Consider the following 22361-nt stretch of genomic DNA (forward strand, 5'->3'; position numbering starts at 1 on the left):
CGTTTTTCCTAATCAATCCTTTGTTACTATGAAACACACTAATGCATTATCTACAGTCTGAAGATTTCGTTTTCACCTGGTAATGTCTTTCTTTTTCAGCATGTCTTTTATTTTGATGAAGTCTTTAGCGAGGCACTGACCAACCAGGACGTGTACATGAGGACTGCTTACCCGCTGATTCAGCACCTTTTCAATGGGTAATTTTTAATTTTACATTCCAGGATTAGCTGTTTTTACATTGTTTCATCAGATAGCTCTACCATTTTCCTAAATTGCAGGACCAAAGAGTTACCATCTCATACACTGACAAAGTAAGATCAACAAAAAGCATCCATTGAGGCAAAGGCGTAAACATTTTAACATTTCAGTTTATGTGAAGTACATTTTGAATATTTAAATTGTATTTTTTATTCCAGTGGGCTTTTTCTTGCTATAACCGTTGTATTTTTCACAATTATAGATCTAGGTATTATTGCCAACAGTCTAGCCTTAATTAAAAAAATAGTTGGAGACTAACGAGCCATTGAATGATCAATGGGACATGGAGGAGGATGGAACATGTACATTTGTTTCGGCCCCTATTGAAATGATTTGGAATGGTTGTGGAACCGAATCCAAAAGCTAAGAATTTAGGTAGACCAAACCCCTATATATTATATAACTCTCACACGGGGGCATTACTTCGAATTCTACAAGGTGGGAATGATTTCCATTCTGACTGCTAGCAGATTCTAGAATTTTAGCTGTTGTGGCTAACACAAGATTGCATTTTTAATTGGACTTTTTAGTGCACTCATCAAAAGCTCTATTGATTGGTTACAGGTGAACAAATCGCTGCAGTGAGGTTCCTGGTTGGACATAGGAATTGCCCCTGACCAGCTGAGATTTCCCCACTGGACAGTGCTAGTTAAATAATTCATGGCTGTCTTTCTTATAAGACTCTGGCTGATCGGGATCATTGAGACAACTAACCGTTCCCCCTTTTAAGCTGCCCACTGGTGCAAAGAAATGTTTGTAGGCACAGCCACTTTCCTTTGATCCTATCTTTATGTGACAGCATACTGAACCCAAAGTGTGTTATTTCATAGGGAAGTTATAAGATTTCCTCCCACCCTAGAAGTCTCTTCCGTTTCTATTGCCTGCTGACCAACACTTTGAGGTAAATGCGTGAGTGTTTTGTGCTAATTCAGTCTCTTAGAGGAGAAAAAAGTTAAATGATTTGGTATTATTTTTCTGTTGACTTTTTAGAGGGGATCAATACTGGGATTTATTGTTTTTACAATATGCAGAGCCACACTAATAGACCAGAATTTTGAAACGGGTGTCCTCATTGCAAAGTGCCGTCTTGGGTTTCGTTTGAGCAAGCTTGGAAAGTTTCATAATAAAAATGAAGCAAACGATATTTGTGAAATATCAAGAGTGTAGCAGCTGGCCCTGTGTGTGGGCGAGGTAGGTTTTGCAACTGTGGAAAGTTTCTGCGGTTGCCCGAGCTGCCTCGCAGTGTTGGGCACAAGAGAAATGCATGTTTAAGAATATTGGGCCTCGTGGATTTTATTATTGAAGATGGTAACATGAGGCAGTGTTCTCTGGGTTTGGACCTATATGCAGATGTGTCAGGGGATGAGTGGGTTATCACTTACTGATTGTGCATGGAAGAAAATAGTCAAGATAGCATATTTTCAGATTTTAGCTGATGGGGCCTATATAGGGACCTTCATGCTACATGGGTCGATATATATTTTTTTTTTTATTTTTTTATTTATTTATATGGTAAAACGTGATCCTCCATCATGCTCAGACTGACACCAGTAAGAACAGTAACACCAGTGGGAATCTGGGCCTGTGTGTTGTTCCGTACAATTATGGACCAGCAGCTTTCTGTTTTTTTTTAGAGAGGTAATAAGGTCAAACTATAAACAACTACATATGATCACCAAAAGACACTTGCAGTAGAGAAGTAATTTCTTGTATTGGACCAGAAGTCAAAGGTTATCCGTCGGCAGCTCTAATCACTTAAAAAGTCTTTGTTAGTCTTTTTAAAATAACATTTTTCAGGACCCAATCCTGATCAATAAAGATTTCACAGCTCCTTTTAGAAATTTGGGTATAATTTGTTTATTAATTTGTGGTATTTGTGATGCGGTGTCTAATACATTAAAAACGAGTCTAAAACAATATTTCTGTTTACAGCGGACATGCTTCCTGCTTTGCTTATGGACAGACGGGTGCTGGAAAGACTTATACCATGATCGGCACACCACAGAACCCTGGATTGTATGCGCTGACTGCAAAAGATATCTTCCGACAATTGGAGATGTCCCAGCCGAAGAAAAATCTACTTGTATGGATAAGCTTCTATGAGATTTACTGTGGTCAACTTTACGATCTTCTAAATGGGAGAAAAAGGTAATTGAGCCGCTAAAAGAGGAATGTTTTTGGATGTCATCTTGTTACTAGGATCTATTGCTTGATAGGTGAATTTTGGCTGGTCCTGGATCTATAAGGTAGATTTAGGCTTGTGTCCTTTTTTCCTAAGCAAAGGATCTTTAGAACCGCAACCAATTTCTAATTCCTTATAGCATCAAGAGGATATCGAAAAACTCTTTAAATTTAGAAACCACAGTTTATTTTTTTGGGATGGTAATACCACTGTTTTTCCCTTTTTATATGCTTTTCACCACAGATTTGTAATTTTTGCCATTACAGGAGAATGTTTAACTGGTATAAGGACTCTTACTACTCTGTTTTTGTTTTTTTTGCAATGCATTTGTGTCTAGGGTTCTTCTTGTAGGCCATATATATTTCTCTCTCTCACGTTGACCCTCACTTTTCTCTGCCTCTGGGCTTCCGTTTCATTAAAATTCCATGATGATGTAGTTGTCACATATCAAATGTAGCATTTTCAGTTTTGTTAAGGGATAAAATGAAATCCCAGGAGTATCCATTTATCTCCACAAACAAGACAAACTACCATGTTGTTCAGTGCAGCTTTTGACTCAGTTTGGCTAACAAACTGCTGCCACATTGCCTGCCACATCGCCTGCAAGAGGGAGTGCAAGCCCCAGAGTGCCTTGCTCCAGGAGGGAGGAGCCTGCTATCATCGCGCTTTAAAAAGCACCAACATCTACTGCAGCGCGGGACGCCTTGCTAACAAACTGCTGCCACATCGCCTGCAAGAGGGACTGCAAGCGGGACTGCAAGCCCCAGAGTGCCTTGCACCAGGAGGGAGAAGCCTGCTGTCATCGGGCTTTAAAAAGCGCCAACATCTACCACAGCGCGGGACGCACTGCTAACAAACTGCTGCCACACTGCCTGCTACATCGCCTGCAAGAGGGACTGCAAGCCCCAGAGTGCCTTGCTCCAGGAGGGAAGAGCCTGCTGTCATTGCGCTTGAAAAAGTGCCAACATCTACCGTAGCGTGGGACGCGCTGCTAACAAACTGCTGCCACATTGCCTGCCAGATGGGCTGCAAGCCCCAGAATGCCTTGCTCCAGGAGGGAAGAGCTTGCTGTCAGCGCGCTTTAAAAAGCGCCAACATCTACCACAGCGCGCAGGCCGCGCCCGGGCAAAGCTCAGGCCAAGGGCGGGCCCGTCCTTGCCCGTCATTGCCAGGAAGAGGCAGGACAGGGCCACCTTCCTTTCATCAAACTTTTGTGCTGCGAGGTAGAACTGCACCTAATTGAATAGGGACCACCGCAATCTGTAAGCCGTAAGGGGTACGGCTAGGTCCTCCGGACTTCAGGGACTAGTAACCACTTCGGGACCGTTGACGACGCTGGGCCATACTATTGACACTTCGGAGTAAGAGTGTACACAACTGTTGAATACTAGTAAGGTTCAGGGAAAAAGATCACCAGATATATACTATATTATACAAGTATATAGTTAGCCTCGAGTAGATTATAAATATGAATAGACGTAAATCTCTCTAATCCTAAGGGAATCACTCCAGGTGGGGAAACTCAAACTTCAGGCATTAGGGGCAAGCTCTCAAACATCCCAAGGCACCCGAATATGGCTCAGAGAAAGGTTTCGGAAACGAGGAACTTACACCTTCCCCCGCAAGCCACGCTGTTAGACCTGTCAGCCCTTTGAGTGGTCCCTCCTCATCATTATTTATGTTGTCCCACTTCTGCCTCAAACCCTGTTATAATTTTTCCTTTTTGGGAACCACCAGACTTTTTAGTGTTGATGCAGGGTCAGGGAGCCATTTTCCCTACCCCTGGAACTTCTGTCTGAGGGCCTGAGACACAAAATGGTGGCCACCCATTGTCACCTGTGACATCACCAGAACCCACTGGAGGTTTCTAGAACCTTCTGTAACATTCTAGAACCCTGTGACAGAGGGAGGCAGTTTAGAATGTTGGGAGGCCATCTCAGAGTGGCAGTTGGCAACTGACTGGAGAGGAGAGAGGACAGAGATAGAAGGAGGTCGGAGTAAGGCAGGAGGGGTGGAAACCAGTGCTTGGAGTGGGGTCCAGAAACCCACCCTTGATGCTAGTCCCTACTGACCAAGCCCAGCCTAAAGCCCTGTGTGGGACCAAGACCAGAAGAACCATCTTAAGGAACTGAACATTTGAAACAGGCCTTAAAAAGGAAGAACAGCAAGTTCCTGACCTGTTCAGTGGTGTCCTCCTGGAGTCCCGACGTCGAGAAGCCTGGAGACCTGGGGCCTGAGGTAGAGAAGCGGCGCTGACAGAAGGCAGTCGTCGTACCCGGAGCCGCCAGAGGTCGAGTGCGGGCGCCGACGGAGGTCGTGGAGAGGCGCCGGAGGTCGAGTGGAGATTCACCCGAGGTCGAGGTGAGGGCGCCGACGGAGGTCGTGGAGAGGCGCCGGAGGTCGAGTGGAGATTCACCCGAGGTCGAGGTGAGGGCGCCGACGGAGGTCGTGGAGAGGCGCCGGAGGTCGAGTGGAGATTCACCCGAGGTCGAGGTGAGGGCGCCGACGGAGGTCGTGAAGCGCGCCGGAGGTCGGGAGTGGAGATCGCACTCCGGAGACACCCGGAAGCGGGGAGGCCGTGTCCCTGCGACGCCGGAAGGCGACATCGAGACGAGGCCGCACAGCGACATCGAGTCGAGACCGCCCAGCGACATCGAGACGAGACCGCCCAGCGACATCGAGACGAGACCGCCCAGCGACATCGAGACGAGACCGCCCAGCGACATCGAGTCGAGACCGCCCAGCGACATCGATACGAGGCCGCCCAGCGACATCGACCCGGCGCCGAGCAGAGCCGATCATCGTGAAAAGGGCAGTAAGTGGTAGAGGGGGCGTCTGAGGCCCCGTGGAGCCCTAAAAGACCATTCTAGGGGCTAGAGGGGTGTTAGAACCAGCCTGGGAGTGCCAGGGGTGAACTGAGACTGGTGCAGTGACATCTGTGAGGGGCTGTGTAGTTTGGAGGGCCAGATCTTTAGGTTACCCTGGTTCTGCCTCAGCTTAGGCCCCAGCCTTGACCAATCTAGGTGGGACACCCCCATGCCATCCAAATGACCACAAGCTGTGTATGGGCAAAGTAAGACCAAGTTACCTCATGAAAGTGACCTGATCTATACTGTCATTGATTGCTTTTCCTTATTTATTGAGGGTGCTTTATTTTTTGTCTTCCACTAATTTATTCCTGCACTGTATTTATTGTCTGACTGTATTTATTTGCCATCTGTATTTATTGCACATCTATTTATTCTTTGCTTAATGAGGATCTGAACCTATTTATTGAAATTCCAAAGTAGCATTGTTTATTTGACCTGCTCTTTTGTAGGAAAATCCCATTGTATTGTATTTATGTTATGAAACCTGCAACTAAGAGAAAATAAGATAAAGACATATATATTTTCAACTTGACTTGCATAATTTTTACGGTGTAGTGTCGTTTTTGGAATGGATGAACGCATGGTTATTGTGAGGGTGTGACGTACGCTTAACACGGTGCCTGACCCCCAACCGCTCGAGCCAAGCTACCACTGTGCTGGGAGCCTGGGGACTGCTAACCCGGTTGCCCGGTTTCCAACAGAACCTTCGACTAATTTTCTCTTTTTACACATCTGGACCAGACCCAATAAGCACTGTAAAATATCCCCAATGACTGTCCACCCCATGGCGCTCTCCAGCCCAGCTACCACTGCCCACCAATAATCCTCCACTACAGTGCAAAAAGCAGCAAGGACAGGAGGACGATCGCTCACGGTAAATAGTCTTGAGCAATTTTGGAGATAAATACACCTGGTGCACAAAGTTTTACTGAATTAGTTTGAAATGAGCATTAGTAGGTCCCCTTCACCTCCTCATGAATACCCCCATTCCGAGTCTTTGAAGGGTTCTCCCAGGGCTTTATGCAACCTAACCTGCACCTCCAGGGAGGGTGATGGGAAGTCTTCCCACAGGGCCCTGTATACTTGTGAAACTAGCCCCCTCACGTCTGCCAAATAAAGCAAAGTCACCATTGTCCAGGACTCCTGGGGCACCTCTGGGAACGTTGGCTACATTTCCCTCACTGTGGCTGTAATTTCAACTAATTGTAAGAACTGCCCAATCCCAAGTTAAAAGTAGCCATTGCATCTGCTGATGTAATAAACCTGCAATTGGGACATACGTCCTGCAGGGATTTGCAGCCACCAGCTCTCCAGTGTTCAATGGACATTAGACGCGCAATTTTTGCAAAGGGGCACAGAGTCCAGATGCACATGTCTGGCGCATATGGAGCTCACTGCAGCACTCGCTGAAACACCCGCTCACATATCCGACACACCTGTCCAACAACATACAGTAGTTCCGGTAGGGATACCTCCTCATGTGTACCCTCCAACAACCTTTTCTTCCAGTTGCCTCCCTCATCCAGCAAATGTACCGTGTATTGCAATTGAGCTGCCAGATAATAGAGCCCCATACAGAGCACCTCCATTCCTCCCTGTCTCCAGGTCTGCTTAAGTGTGGCAAGGCTGACCTGTTTCCTCCTAGTGGCCCAAAGCCATTCCACAGTTTGAGAATTTCAGTCCAAAAAACTCTGCCTTGGGACTTCATACATGGTACCCTGCTAAATATACAAACACCGAGGTAAGAGAATTATCTTACCCAAGGCTATCATCCCCAACAGGGACAGCCTGAGCGTGTTCCAAAATGTCACCAACAATTTCAATCCCTCCATCATTCTGACCATATTTAGCCTATTAAACGAGTCAGGATCCCTCCTTATCCGGATACCAATGTATTTAACACTGGTGGCCTCCCACGGGAGACCCACTCCTGGGAGTCTCTGTAGAGGCACCCTCACTAAAGATCCTGACGGAAACAGCTTAGACTTTGCTCGGTTCATGCAGAGCCCATATAACGATCTGAATTCTGACAGGGCATCCAGTAAAATAGGGACTGAGTATTCTGGCTGGCGCAAATACACAAGTGCATCATCCGCGCATAAGGAGACCACGTGTGTGGTCGTTCCTACTTCTACTTCCCAGCCCCGCAAAACCGCCCTCATTCTACATGCTAATTGCTCCATTGTCAGTGCAAAAAGAAGCAGCAATAACAGGCAGCCCTGCCTAGTCTATCTATATAATCAGAAACGCCTTGACACTGTGAAAATACAGCTGCCTATCAGTGGCCGAAGCAGTACAATCTTAGATTGGAGGATCAGTCATGACTTCAATGTTAAGCACCTAGAGTCTCATATTAGTGCCCTCTTTAAATGGCTTTATCCTTACAATGTATTATTTCTGTCTGAAAATTTAAATTACCTTAGCTCCCCGCTTTCCTTCATTTTTCCATTTTAAAAATATTAAAATATGTGACTGTATGCTGTGCAAAAATCTCCATGATTTTTGAGCTAATGCCTGTCGATAAAAGTATGTACTCGGGTTGGTTGTTAGTTATGTGTAATGGCTGTTGGAGCTCTGAGTAGGAAATCAACCAGAAAACAGTGTATATTATAGATATGTTCTAGTTAAACTTTTTTGGCAAGAACCCCTCTGCATATTTAGAATATTAGTCAAAATGACTGTGCCCTATATAGACAACCATATTCTGAGCTCCAACATGTTTATTCCTTTGTTGTCAGAGTAGGGAAGCTACACTGTGCATCTATGTTTTTTCTTCCAGACATCAAATAGATTGGAACATCTAAAAAGATTCTATGCAGATATGCCTTTTTTCCAGTATTTTCTATTTCTCTAGTTGGACTCCTTTTTTGGAATCTGTCTCATAGCTCATGCGTCTAAAATTCTTTAATGAAAGAATGGCTTTCAAAAAGTAGTACTGAATTTCAGGTCAGACTGTGCTTCCTCAGAGCGCTTGAATCCAGAGTTTGAAGCCGTAGCCTACACCAATGCTTTAGATATTGTGAATGTGAAAACTGTAGTTTTCTATCTGTTGGGTAATAATCAAGTTTGTCTTCTTAGGCTGTTTGCAAGGGAGGATGGAAATCATGTTGTGCAAATCGTGGGATTGCGTGAGGTTCAAGTAGAAAGCGTGGACCTGCTACTTGAGGTAACTGCTATTTAATTCAAAGTGGCTGAATAGCTGGTTTACAGATTTCCACTCCCTTTCTTGCACATTTTATATAATTTTGCTTATTTTTATTATGTATTAAACACTATTAATCAGTTATTACAACAGCATTCTAGTTAACAGGCACATCTGTCCGAAGAGCAGATGAAGACCATCCTTTTTATAGGACAATTTTTGACAAACCAGGTGCTCTAGCATGACCAAAGCACACCATCCCGAGTTATCGCCATAAACTATTTATCAAATACTTGCCTTGGATAAGTCTCCAGAGGGACTAAAAACCGCTATAAACTACATATTGTTCACTTACCCGTCCTTCACAGTTAAGCTGCTATTTAGCCTCACAAAAGTGTCAAACTGAGCAGTCCACTTTCAGAACTTAGTAACCGTCCGTGCTATGAGTCTAACAGGCAATTTAGTTTTGTGGTCCACACGAGAAGAGATTTAACAATACCCCTATTTCAACTTTGACCCTATACTTTGGGGAGCCAGCCAAGATATTTATGAATTTAAAGCAAGTACCAATCTTTCAGAACTAAGATTACAGATAAGGGTGGCATGATCTTTTTAACAACCCCACAAGTATTACTAGGGCCACGAAAACCCTGGTTAAGAAAGAGTGGATTGGATATATGATGAGAAAAAAAGAGGAGGCAGAGTTTAGCAAACGCTCAGTCAAAGCATACGGCATGTTAATAACAACTAGACTTATTGAACCATATTTGCTTACCATCCCTAGTTTCCACTGTTATTACCTAGTTAGATTCTGCCTTGGATTGTCATATCTACTGGTTGCTTATCCCTCAACAGCTAGATGTGACCAGGATCTCATTACGTGTCCCTGTGACTCGATTTCTGTTCAATCACAGCTCCACTTTTTCTTTTTCTGTGAGCTATGCAAAAGGATTAGGAAAAAGTTGTTACTCCCACTTCTGAGGTCGTTGAAAATCAAGAAATGCAGACCTGCACTATTATAATTACAGCTATTACAAACAGATATGGTCTGCCACACAGTATATACGTATATTTCATCGTCTGTTCGCTTACGGTAGGAAAGAAATTATTTGTCATCTTTATAACCCCACCAGCAATCGTTTAACTGTTCAGCTAGTTTTGTATACAGTTACCGTACCTCACAGATGCATAGGCTCCATTATTGCATTATACTCTAGGAAAGAATGGACTTTTAGTAAACATGACTATGGTAGCGAGATTCACGCATACAAATGTTACTTTAAATAGAAACCCGTACCTTTTGTAAATCTAAGACCACGTCATGGAAATTAATGAATATTTTAACTTTTTGTACTAAAACCGTATTCTAATGTGTACAGTATTTTCATTATATCTTCTATGTATGTCTTCTGAAATGTTAAAGTATGGCCACCATGATAATCAAATAACATTTTATTGATTGTAACATAGCACAAACTTTTTACGCATGCGAGTTTGGAGAAAATACGTCAACTCGCCTAACATGGAATATGTATAAACTGTATGAATTTGGATCTTATATGGTATTTTTTAAACTGAATAAAGATTATTACTTATTTGCAGGTAAATATATTTTCCTTCTCCAGAATGGGATTATTTCTGGTATTCATAAAAAGCAGAATAGAGAATCAGCATATGCCTCAGGAGGGCGAGCAGTATCTGGAGTCCCTAAAGTGTTGTCTGGCTTTTTCTACCACAAAAAAAGGGATGACATTCTCAGTGAAAGCCTCAAATGGGTTCATGGCATCATGGTCAAAATACTGCAACCTAAAATATTATATGTATGAATATATATATAATATTTAGGTCACAATATTTTGACCATGATGACATGATCTTTTTACGTCACTATTTGGGTGGGACAACATCGAAGGACATGAACTAAGCGCATTTGCCACATGGGCACATTACCTGGAAGGAACAACATGCAAAGACAGCTCAGGTACTTGACAACGTCTGTACAGTCGAAGAAGCATCCTGTGGGGAATACCATGAGAATTAGACACTGGCTCCAATAAGGCAAATTATAGGTGTGAGCGGGGTTATGCAGATGAAAAGGAAACTGCTCCATGTGACATCTGGGAAACATGTCTATGGAAACCTAATGATCCATCCCTCTGGCAACCCTCTACGGAGGTGGGTTCAGAGACAACGAAAGGCCCCCCCCCCCAAAGCCACTGACTGCACAAAGAGGGAAAACTGTCACTTCGAGATTAATTCCCACAGCATGAACATTAGACGTTGTGTGAAAATTTTAAAAAGAAACACACTGTAAAAAAAATTGTTGATGGAAGTATAAAGAACTCCCTGCAGGCTCCACATTACTTTTTCTAAGTCTTCAGACACTCGACCCACTGCGCTGACGTGCGCACTTGTTATAGTCCAAGGTACCTCAGATATGGGACACCCACCCGACTGTTTCTTCTCCATCAGTTTCCCCATTTCGGTATCCTCGCCATTAGAAGAGGTCATGATCACCTCTGGAAGAAAGAAACACAATTGAAAAGCCTGATAAGTTGAATACATACTTCAGCTGCATGCCACCTCCGGAATCGGGTCATCCTATATTCCCAGTACTCTGCTTTCTACTTCCCTCACCCCTCTGTCTGCCAATACATTTATATTTCTTCTAAAGTTTGTAATCATTTAGCCATTTAACGACACCGGTCCTGTGTCCCTCTGACACCTCCTTCTAGTTATCACTCTTTGTTTCTTCTAATTCTATCCACGGCCTATTTAGTTATTTATACTCTAGTTTTAGTCCAGTGTCTTAAGACATTCTCTCATTAGCGATCTATTACCTCTCAGTTTTTGAAGTGGGGGGATCCATATAGACAATGGCTAACCTGAGCTTGTGGCACACCACCATCCAATGAAACTAATTTTGTTCAAACCTGTTTTGAATACTTAACACCAGTGTGTGTGTCACAAATTAGTCGTATTGCTTGATGTTGTATCGAGTTGACATTGAGTGTATGCTTGACTAAACAAGTAACGAAAATGGTTCCTGAAACTTTCATAAATATCATCAATAAACAGTTCTTGAAAGCCATCATCACCACTCTATCTTTTTGTTCTTTGTTATAAAACTTTTCAGATAATCTCCATTTCAGTATGAAATTTATGTTCTGCCAGCTTTTCGTTCTGCATGTCTCCTTGTAAACCACTAAAAAAGGTGAAGGCAAAATCAAGGCGGGGGCTGATGTGTGTCTACAGCGTGCAAGCTGGCATTTACAACTCCAGAAGGACTGTAGGTTTCGTCAGATGCCATTTGTTCTTGCCAGTGCAGCATCTGTTTGTCAGAGGTTAATGAAGGAAACTCTTGATTGCCTGGAAGGGCAATTACTCTCCAAGATGACATATTGTTTTTTGAGAAGGATGCGGAAGAGCATGATCACAATTTGAAGAGGGTTTTGGCAGCATTATCAGCTTAAAGCCTTACCTTATGACCTGACAAATGTCGGTTTAAGCAGCAGAAAGTTGAGTATTTAGATCATTGTATTAGTGGCATTGGTATTAACCCTATCCATGTGCAGGACAGCCGCGAGCCGGCCTGCACCATGGTGCTCATGGAAGGGGGAAATCCATTTGATGTGGGGATCTGAGGGGTTTCCTATTAACCCTGACAGCCTCGGGAGCTGGGGAAGGGCTTCTCCAGCTCCCAAGGCCCTTCCCCAGCTCCCGAAGCTGTCTCTGTTGTTTCTGTGCAATGAAGATCAGCGCGCACGTCGGTCAGGGGACTATCTCAGTCAGGAGAGGTATCATTGGAAAGGGGAGAATCTCCCTATTGGACCCCTGCTTGGGGATCGCCCCAGGAGGGTGATCCCCAAGCAGGGATCCACCCCCTAGACCCCAGGGAGGGGGAGCGCCCCCTTGGACAAGTGCCTTTGCTCCTCCCCCATAACGAATTGGGTAAATTCAGGATTTCAAATTATAGTCTTCCTGCACCCTTCCCCCCGGGCCAGAGGGGGGGGCAGAAAGCACACTAGACGCTAGGGTTTTTATTTCAATTATATTTAGGGTTGGGGGTTGCCCAAGATGGGCATGCCATTGCCCCCACCCTCTCAGCAAAATGTCAGCATTTCTGCTCTCCACCGAGGGGCAGATAGGGCAGAATCCCCAATCTGCCCCCCTCCCCGGGGGGGCAGGAAGCCCACTAGAAGCCAGGGATTTTTTTTAAATTTGATTTAGGGATGGGGGCTGCCCAAGATGGGTATGCCAATACCCCACCCTCTCAGCAAAATTTAAGGCATTCTGCCCCGCCACGAGGGGCAGACGGGGGGGCTGAAATCCCACTATGCGCCAGGGATTATTATTTTTTTTTTTAAAGTAGGGATGGGGGTTGCCCGGAATGGGCATGCCAATGCCCCTACCCTTGAAAACATTGCCACAGTCTTTCTGCCGCCACCCGGGAGGCAGATAGGGGCAATAGCCCCTTATCTGCCATCCAGGGGGCAGAAAGCCCACAAGGCAACAGGGAATATATATTTTTTTTAAACTCAGGGGTGGGGGCTGCCCAGAATGGGCATGCCAGTGCCCCCACCCACAGTATATCTGCCCGCCCCAGGAGGCAGATGGGGGCAGTAGCCCCTGATCTGCCACCCGGGGGGCGGCAGAGAGCACACTAGACACCAGTGATTATGCTGGCTTTTCATACGTAGGTGTGGGGGCTGCCAGAATGGGCATACTAATGCTCCCAACAAAATAGTCAGTCTTTTGCAGTCCCCTTGGGGACATATCGAGGCAACCCCCACCGATTACTTCCCCCCACCCCCAGGGTGGCAGAAAGCTCACTAGGCACTGACTTTTTGTTGCAATGTGCCTACTTGTGGATTTTGGGCCCTAGCGCAGTCGGCACCTAGGAAAACCTAGCAAACATCTATATTTTTTTTTAACTAGACACCAAGGGGAATCGAGGATGGTGTGACTTGTGTGCCCCGCCCCAGGTTCTGTTACCCAGAATCCCTTGCAAACCTCAAACTTAGTTAAAAAATACAACAAATGTTCCTCACATTTCTGTGATGGAAAGTTCTGGGATCTGCATGGATCCACAAAATTCTATGCACCATTCATTCCCCAAAGTCTTCCGATAAAAATAATACCTCACTTGTGTGGGTAGGCCTAGAACCAACGACAGGAAACCTAGCAAACCTATACATTTTTTTAAACTAGACACCCAGGGGAATCCAGGATGGGGTGACTTATCTGGCTCCCACCTGGTTCTGTTACCCAGAATCCCCTGCAAACCTCAAAGTTTGTAAAAATATACACATTTTCCACACATTTCTGTGATGGAAAGTTCTAGAATCTGCTTGGATACACACAATTCCACCCACACCGCATTCCCCAAAGTCTTCCAATAAAAATGGTACCTCACTTGTGTCTGTAGGCCTAGTGCCCACGACAGGAAACGGCCCAAAACGCAACTTGGACACACCACATTTTTACAGTGAAAACAGACCCTTTTTAGGTCTCGCGCCTAGCGTTGCAGTGCGGAGCATTGCTCGCGCAGCATGAGACCTCTTGTAGGGGGTTTCAAAACGTACTTGGAAATCGCGCACGCTCGTGCGTGTGCTTTTTCTTTTGATCCCCGTGATTGGCTTGTGTGTGCGTATTTTTCACAAACGGAGCACGCAATAGGCCAAAGGCGGGCGCATTGCTCCGCCCCTGGCCTATTGGTGTCTATTATGCGCACCGGCCGTCATTTGGTTTCAATTATCGTGCCCAGCCACGGGCGTGTTAATTGAAAACACATGGCTCGCTGTGGCGCGCGCACCACTCGCAGGCTTCTTCTCTTTCGGATCCATTTCACAGGGAATCAACTATATGAAAGAAGGAAAGAGAGGTAGGCTGCTCGCGCGCAAAATGGTGTTACGGGTGGCATGTTGGTTTGTATAATCTGGGCTCTTTTAACTCGGATGTTCCTCTTTTCCATATAGTTTTCTTTTTTTATTGGGCAAACCCTCAAAACCGCACTGCATGCTTTCAGGCACTTGTACAGCGCTATGCCTTGAGGCGCCGTCCGGACGATGTGCTGTGGCTGGTGAAAAGACCATGGCGGGTGGTGCTGGTGCAGGTGCAGACGAGCGCTGCTGGACATGAGTCGGTCATCGGAGACTCCCCCGGCCCGAGAGCCGGCGCAGAGGAGCATCAGGTGCCTTTGCCCCTCAAAGCTGCGGAGAGTCGACGGTGACAGTGAGACTGTAGTGTTGGGCCCAGGAGCAGGGCGGTGGAAGCCCGGTGCTCCGGACCAGGAAATAACTGCATGGCCTGTCAGCGACCTGCACCCTCGCTCCCCCCTTTTGCTTCCACAAAATGACACAGCACGGCCCCCACGGAGGGAGGGCATGGATGGCCGGCCGCTCCACCTTCAATCAGACAGCCCAGGATGAAACATCCCGGCCTGCGGAAACGCAGCGGGACGCTCACTCCGCCAGCCGAAATCCCCATAAAGAACAACAAGGTATGGAGCAGAAGGCAGATATGTTGGGGGAGAAGGGGGGAAGAGTCATTTACCCGTTGTTGAATATGCACACCTAGCAACAGACAACAACAGAGGATCTCTACTGCCCCACCAGCATAGCTGTGTGATCCAGAATTGTGCTGCAAGTTCTGAGGCTCAGGACTGCACAGTGGTGCGGGGACTTGCGCTCACTGTGATAGCAAACAAGGGGGACTCCACTTTAAGTTCAGGTTGATTCGGGTTCCTGATGGTGAGGGAGAAGGAGAAGCAGCCTCGAATACAGGTTTCCAGTGTTCGGCAGATTAAAGGCCCCAGGTGCATTGTTTGAATACCACAAGATTAGTTTCCAAGGAGACGGCTGTGCATTGCTATAGGCAACTGGGGCCAGGAATCAGGATTGTGTTTTTTTCATCTTGATTACGCAAGCCGGCACTCACGCGCCACAATTTAAGCATCCGTTTACAAAACCCGGCAGAAAAGCTGAAGAGCGGATTGCTTCCTGGAATTTATTTTCCTCTACACTTGTTTCCATTTGCACATCGTTTGGTATTAACCTCCCACCCCCCAACCAGAAGTTGCACCTCGTTCTTTTTTGCTGGGGCCTAATACCTGAGTGGGTCTGTACTTTTCAACGGTATTATGCGCCCACCTACCATTTTTGTAAACAAGTCCAACTGCCCTTGAAAAATCCTTATACCCTACTGATCCCAAATCCGAGAGATTGCATCAAAACCAAGGTGTAAGCAGAAATTGTGGGTCCATATATTCAGAATATGAGACCCATCGACATGCTTGAGACGCAGTACCGAAAGTGAATGAATATTGATTGTTCAGTTCATTAAAACTTACAATAAAAAAAAAGCTTGTTACAACAAAAAACACAGTAAAAGAGCCATTTAGTCTCATGTTAAGATCACATAGCAGACATTGTTCCCTGTTTAAAACCCATGCTAGTTTGGTAGCATTATTGATGAATCCGTGCTCCGTCAAGAGGAAAGTGCATTGTGCCATGCCAATAAGAACATGAAGTAGAGTGCAGAAAAAGTGCGTGGTGCATATTTTAAAATGAGCAGAACTAGGGCTGGGGCAGGGACAGGACAGCTGATCATTAAAAAGGGCTCAGAGACGACGAAAAGTGCATCATGCATGTTATAAAATCAGAAGTTAAACACATGAGAGCTGTTGGACCGTGACTACAGGTAGTTTGTCGAATAATGAAAGTTGCTAGTTGGCGATGAAAGGCATGAAAAAAAGAAGAGAAAAATGAACCACCATCATAAATGGCCCAGAACCGTTATGCACTCGGAATACGGCAAACGTGGATAGTTACTTGGCGCGCGTGCTCTGCGGTGCCAGCGCGGTCAAGGCACAGTTATCAGGTACCCCTATTCTGTGATACCAGCAAGGTCAATTTTGATTCTGCAAGGGTCATACATTTTAGGACTTTCCCAGAGCATAAGATCTTCTTGAAGTCAGGTTATAATGACCTTCCTGCATGTGCGGGTTCCGGCTGTTATAAAGTGCTGTTTCAAGAACCCTCTCTTCTCGGACGGGGCACATGCAGATATGGCAAATATCTATCTTTGGGTAGGGGCAGAACCGGCAAGCGGTCCCGCTGGCATTCTGGCTTCTCCAGGTCAGGAGATTGCATGCAGTGTAAAGAAGCTGCCTTATCGATAATTCAATAGTCCGAGTTTCGCCTTTAGACTAACAGTTGTTAAATCTACAGTTTGTGCTTTAGGATTCAGGCATGTGACCTTTTTGATATCAGCGGCATCTGAGACCTTCTAAAACTCGCCCCCGCTCCTCTGTGGTGCGCGCACACCACTGGTTTCGATTCCGTGCTTCTTTAATTATCTCGCGGGTAGCTCAGTCATAGCAGAGGCAGGATCTCGGATAATTAAAAGGTCCAGGGTAGCTGAGGTGATGAGCACGGCGCCGCCACTCGCACTACTGCAGGCTTGCCTCGGTCTCTCTGAGATCCACCTGGCCCCACAAGCATTGGCGGCTGCGGACCTGCCATTATGAGCCTGCCGCCATGTAGGAGAGGATTCCAACCAGCTGCTGCCCCTGGACCAGCTGAAGCGCCTCGGCATCTCCAAGGTCCTAGTGAGTACCGCAGCGCTACTTCCCTTCTCAACTGCCCGCTTCTTATGCTGTGAACATGCTGCCCGGGTCTGCCATTTGCTACCCCATATCCACCATCCCCATTTCTGTGTCCCTAAGTCACTGGCCATCCTTGTCCTTGTGTCTATAATCCTGCCCACTCTTATCCTCGTGTCTGTCTCCCTGGCCTCTAGTATCCACGAGTTTGAGCTCCTGTAATCATGTCTGTGCCCCTGCCCGCTCCTGTCTGTGCCCCTATCCGCTCCTGTCCCCCCTGCCTGTCCCTGTAGCCCTGCCCATAAAACCATACCCAGCTCTGCCCTATGTATGTACCCCTAACCCCATGCCCGCTCCTGTCCTCGTGTCTGTGTCCCTTTAACACTACCAATATCTGTACCCCCTAACCACTACTCTCCTGAGTGTTTGTGTCCCTGCCCACTCCTGCCCCGGGTGCCTGTAGCCCTGTCAAAAAAACTCTACCCACCCCTAACTGCTATAGCTGCATCCTGCCACAACACACAACCTACTACTACCGCGGGCTCTGTATCCCTGTCCCCACCTCGTGCACACTCATGTCCCGGTGTCTCTGCCCCTTTCCCTTCATGCCCCAGTATCTAAGCCTCAGAATTAGTGCCCGCCCCCTCAGCCTCCGTGCCCACTGCCCCTGTGTCAATGCACCCGTATATGCAGCTACTACACTGTCCCATAAGCATGCCACCAGTGCGCGCACTGCCTGCTTCAGCGCCTCTGCCCTCACCCTAAACACCAGAGCATATAATCCATGCGCGTGCAAGTCCCACGGGATGTCTGTACCACCGGCTGCGGGGACGCTTACTCTACTGCCCTCTTGCCCTCAATAAACGGCCCTACTCGCTACTGATGCCACTCTAACCTTATTGCCTAGGTTGTTCTGCCTTATTGCCCCTAGTCACCGGCCCTAGTAATTGCACCCTCATACCTCCGGTGGCCCAGCCCTTCTTGCCCCAGTGGTTCTGCTCTGTTACTCCAGTATTGGAACTTTCATAGATTCCCATAGCTTGTATCATTCCCCGTCGTCGGAATGAGAGTCTCGGTAAATAAAAATAACATAGCAGTAGGTACAAAAAAAGAAGAAAAGGCCTAGGCCTCATCACATTTTGTAGCATATCCACCTCTTTTTGTAAAAGAGACCAAAATGAAGTAACAACCAATCAGAATAGCCTCACCCCCCAGAACCCTCCTGAGAGAACCTCAGAGCCTCAGATCTTCTACCGCACGTTGTGCTTTGGGAGTCTCCTTTGAGCTCTGCTCATTTCAACTTTATTCTACTGTTTTTTCAGCATTTTTTTCTTCAGAATTGTTGGATTTTTCGGTTGGAATGTCTGACAAGGAGAAGAAAGCTCTTTTCAAGTCTTGTTCCACCTGTGGCAAGAAAAGGTTGTATGTGGAAGACAGGCATAAAGACTGCATCTACTGCCTGTATCCGGACCACAAGGCTCAGGACTGCAACATCTGCCGCACCTTTTCTACAAAGACTCTCCGGGACCGTGAGGGTCACCTTCTCATCTGGCTCCACAAGCTGAAGTCAAGGAAGGAAACATTATCAAGCGATAGCGATGATTCTTCAACTGCCACTTCATCCAGAAGGTCAGTGAAGAGGGGTAGGGCTTCCCCTTCTCCATCTACAGACCGTCACGCAAAGGCCTCAAAAAAGACCCCCCCCCCCCCCGTGAGTCTGAGAGCTGGAGTCCTAGCGAATCTCCTCACCATGGTGCAAAGGAGAGAGAAGGACTACCTTCTGCAGGAGCGGTGACAAAAACTGATAAACATTTTAAAAAGCCTTCTTCTCTGTCATCTGAGAAGTCTGACAAGGCTGGTCAATCGTCAACAACGCTAAAAAAGACTCCATCGGCGAAGATTTCAAAGGTTCAAGTCAAAACAGTTCCACCGTCGACGGACTCGTCGACGGTGCCTTCAAGTCTCCATCTGTCGACGCTGGTGTTGACGAGCTCGTCGACGACGATGACCATTCCTTCAACGTCAACGAGGGTGTCGGCGAAGGTGTCGTCGACGATGACTTCAACGTCGATGACGTCGACGAGAGCTTTGACGACGACGACGGTGACGACGACGACAGCGGGAGTGTCGATGGTCTCATCGACGACAGTGTCGACGACGCCTATTTCATAGTCGACGATATGCTTTTCGTCGGTGGACCTCCCGTCGACGACGACGATTTCTTTTGCTTCTCCACCGTCGACAGTACCGGCGACGACGTCTTCGTCGACGGAGAAGATTACCATTTCCTTGAAGAGAATCACGCCGGACATGACGGGTTACCCCTCTGCCTCCCCCGCTGTTGCTGGAGGAAGAAGACGATTCTTAGGGTGAAGATGATTCTTTTGGCTATGCTCATAGCCCTTCACAGCTTCTGGTCAAGTGCCAGGACACTGATTCTGAGGTTGAATATCTCCATGGGCACTCTTATCAGCACTCTTTTCAACGTCAGGAAGACACTAGACAGGAGATGGTTTCTGTACCTTCTTACCTCTTGACTGATCTTCAAGACATGTTACAGGACAGTAGGAGGAGATTCTCCCAGCCACCTCCTCCTTCACGTCCTTTGACGCAGAACGTTTCTGCTCCACCAGCTCGTTCTGTGTCTTCGCCAAGATCATCGTCCCAGACGATTTCACAACCACAATTTACAAGTCCAGTCTCACATCCGGTGGTTCCAGATTTGCAGATTGATTCCTCGGACGAGGATCAGGGCGATATCATCAGGCCGGACCAGGCTACTGAGTGGAATGATTATGATATACCGGACCCAGCTTCTCCGACACCGGATACAGCTGATTCTCCCCCGGCAAATATTGGGGGGTTTCATAAATTGATGGCAGATTTAAACTTCCCATGCCTTCTGTTCAAACTGAATGCTTTCTTTATGATTTTAAAGAACCTTATAGGAAGACTGTCCGTTCCATTCCTATTGTCAGCCATGTCTGGGAGGAAGGTCTTAAGGCAATGAAGAATCCGGCTACATTCATTCCAGTCTTGCCGCGTCTGGAGAAAAAATACAAGGCCCCTGAGGACAGTCCAGCATCCTTAACAGGTCAACCGAAACCGGATTTGGTGATATCTCAGGCGACTCAGAAGAAATCACGTAATCCTTCAGCGCCTCTTACTACTCCTCCGGATAAGGAAGGCAGACGCCTAGATAATGCTGGGAAAATATTTTCCTCGATGGCAAGTCTTCTGATTAGAGCGGCGAATGCGCTGGCTATACTTGCAAGATACGATTGTCAGATGTGGTGTGACCTCTCACCATATCTAGACCAGCTGCCTCAGGAAAGCAAAGAAGATCTTGCAAGAGGGAGAGGTCACATCTGCTGAGATTACTGACTGCGCAATGGACATTGCCACGACGGCTTTCCGTTCGCTTGCAGGTGCAGCTGTTGTTCGTCGCCAAGGCTGGCTGAGGGCCCAATTCAAGAAAAATAGTGATTCTAAGGACTAACCCGAAGTTCATACCTAAGGTGCCTTCGGACTTTCATTTAAATGAACCGGTGATCCTTAAGGCTTTCTTTCCTCAGCCCTCTATGCCAGCGGAAAGATCACTCCATTCTCTGGATGTGCAGAGATGTTTGAAAGTCTATTTGGACCGTACTAAAGATTTCTGAAAATCTTCTCAACTTTTTGTTTCATTTAGCACTCCCCGCAAGGGCTTGCCCCTGTTCAAGCAGGGTATTGCTCGGTGGGTGTCCAGTGCTATAAGTTTTTGTCATTCAGCAGCGGGCAAACCCCTGGAGGGTAGAGTCCGAGCACATTCTACAAGGTCCATGGCTTCCTTTACGGCCCTCTTTGCTGGGGTCCAGATCAAAGATATCTGCAGGGCTGCAACTTGGAGCAGCTCGCACACCTTCACAAGACATTACTGCTTGGAGGCCTTGACACAGGAAGACACGGCTGTAGGCTAGGCAGTCCTGAGGAACCTCTTCCATTGAGTGGTGAGCTTTCCTTTCTTCCCTCCTTCCTTTCTTTCTTGTTATTGGCACATTTTGGTTTTGGAATTATATGTATATTTACTTTTATTCTTAATTATTATTGCACTGTTTTTTAATACAAGAAGAGAGCAAAATGTGCTTCTGACTGCTAGCTACTCTGATACAAGCTATGGGAATCTATGAAAGTTCCAATACTGGAGTAAGAAAACAAGTTACTTACCTGTAACTTTGGTTCTCCAGTACTGGTAACTGTCATAGATTCCCATGCGCCCACCATCTTCCCCTGGGAATGCTCAGCCTTCAGTATGTTTTGTTATACTGTTACACAACGGCTACGAAAATCTGAGGCTCTGAGGTTCACTCAGGAGGGTTCTGTGGGGTGAGGCTATTCTGATTGGTTGTTGCTTTATTTTTGTCTCTTTTACAAAAAGAGGTGGATATGCTACAAAATGTGATGAGGCCTAGGCCTTTCCTTCTTTTTTTGTACCTACTGCTATGTTATTTTTATTTACCGAGACTCACATTCCGACGATGGGGAATGATACAAGCTATGGGAATCTATGAAAGTTCCAATACTGGAGAACCAAAGTTACAGGTAAGTAACTTGTTTTCTTACCCATAATCACCACCCCTACTGCTCTCTCGTCCCTCCACTAACTCTGCCCTTTTCGCCTCTGTGATTCTACCCCCTACCTCCAATAACCACACCCAGTAACTACGCCCTCGTAACTCCAGGGATACTGCCCTTTTCGCCCTGGTGGTTCTATCCTATTACCCCCAAACACCACCCTAGTAACAGCTCCCTCCTACCTCCCATCGCTCTGCTTTTCCTGCCTTGGTGATTCTGCACCATACCCTCAATAACTGCCCCTAGTAACCGCGCCTTCCTGACTCCAATTATACTACCAGCGTGTAGTTGTGCAATATGCAATGTACTATTTCTCTGGTATGTGTTCCGGAACCTGCAGTATTAGTGTAGGTGGTGTGTGCAGGACTGTTTTTCACTGGCAAGTAGTTATTTAATAGTCTATATAAGAAATGTTTAATTGCTACTGTTCAGGGGTATGGGGGATGTTTGTTGAATGAACTGTGAACTGCTGTAACTGTTTGTGAAGGGAGCTCCTATTAGTAACATGATGAAGAGAGAGGGCAAACTCTGCACTGTGGACGCTTCTTATGTATTTGTTTCTGAGGTAAGCTTGTTTTACTTTTTGTTTCGACATTCCACCTTATAGCAGATATACATTTAAAATAAAGTTGCGTAATCACATATCTTTTGTTTACCAAATACGTACTCCCATTGTTCTGTCATCTGTCT

The 22361-nt window shown here is 46.3% G+C and overlaps 1 protein-coding gene across 4 annotated transcripts in view; it reads left to right on the forward strand.

Moving 5' to 3' along the window:
• KIF24 (kinesin family member 24) overlaps positions 1-22361 on the forward strand; it is a 372810-nt gene that overhangs the window by 111952 nt on the left and 238497 nt on the right. For all 4 annotated transcript variants that reach the window (XM_085628651.1, XM_085628684.1, XM_085628662.1 and 1 more), the window contains exons 4-6: positions 100-197; positions 2191-2406; positions 8389-8476. In XM_085628651.1, coding sequence (XP_085484777.1) covers positions 100-197; positions 2191-2406; positions 8389-8476 — 402 coding nt within the window. The remainder of the gene's footprint in view (positions 1-99; positions 198-2190; positions 2407-8388; positions 8477-22361) is intronic.

Source organism: Triturus cristatus, chromosome 2_1 (assembly GCF_964204655.1).
Source record: "Triturus cristatus chromosome 2_1, aTriCri1.1, whole genome shotgun sequence".
Classification (NCBI taxonomy): Eukaryota; Metazoa; Chordata; class Amphibia; order Caudata; family Salamandridae; genus Triturus; species Triturus cristatus.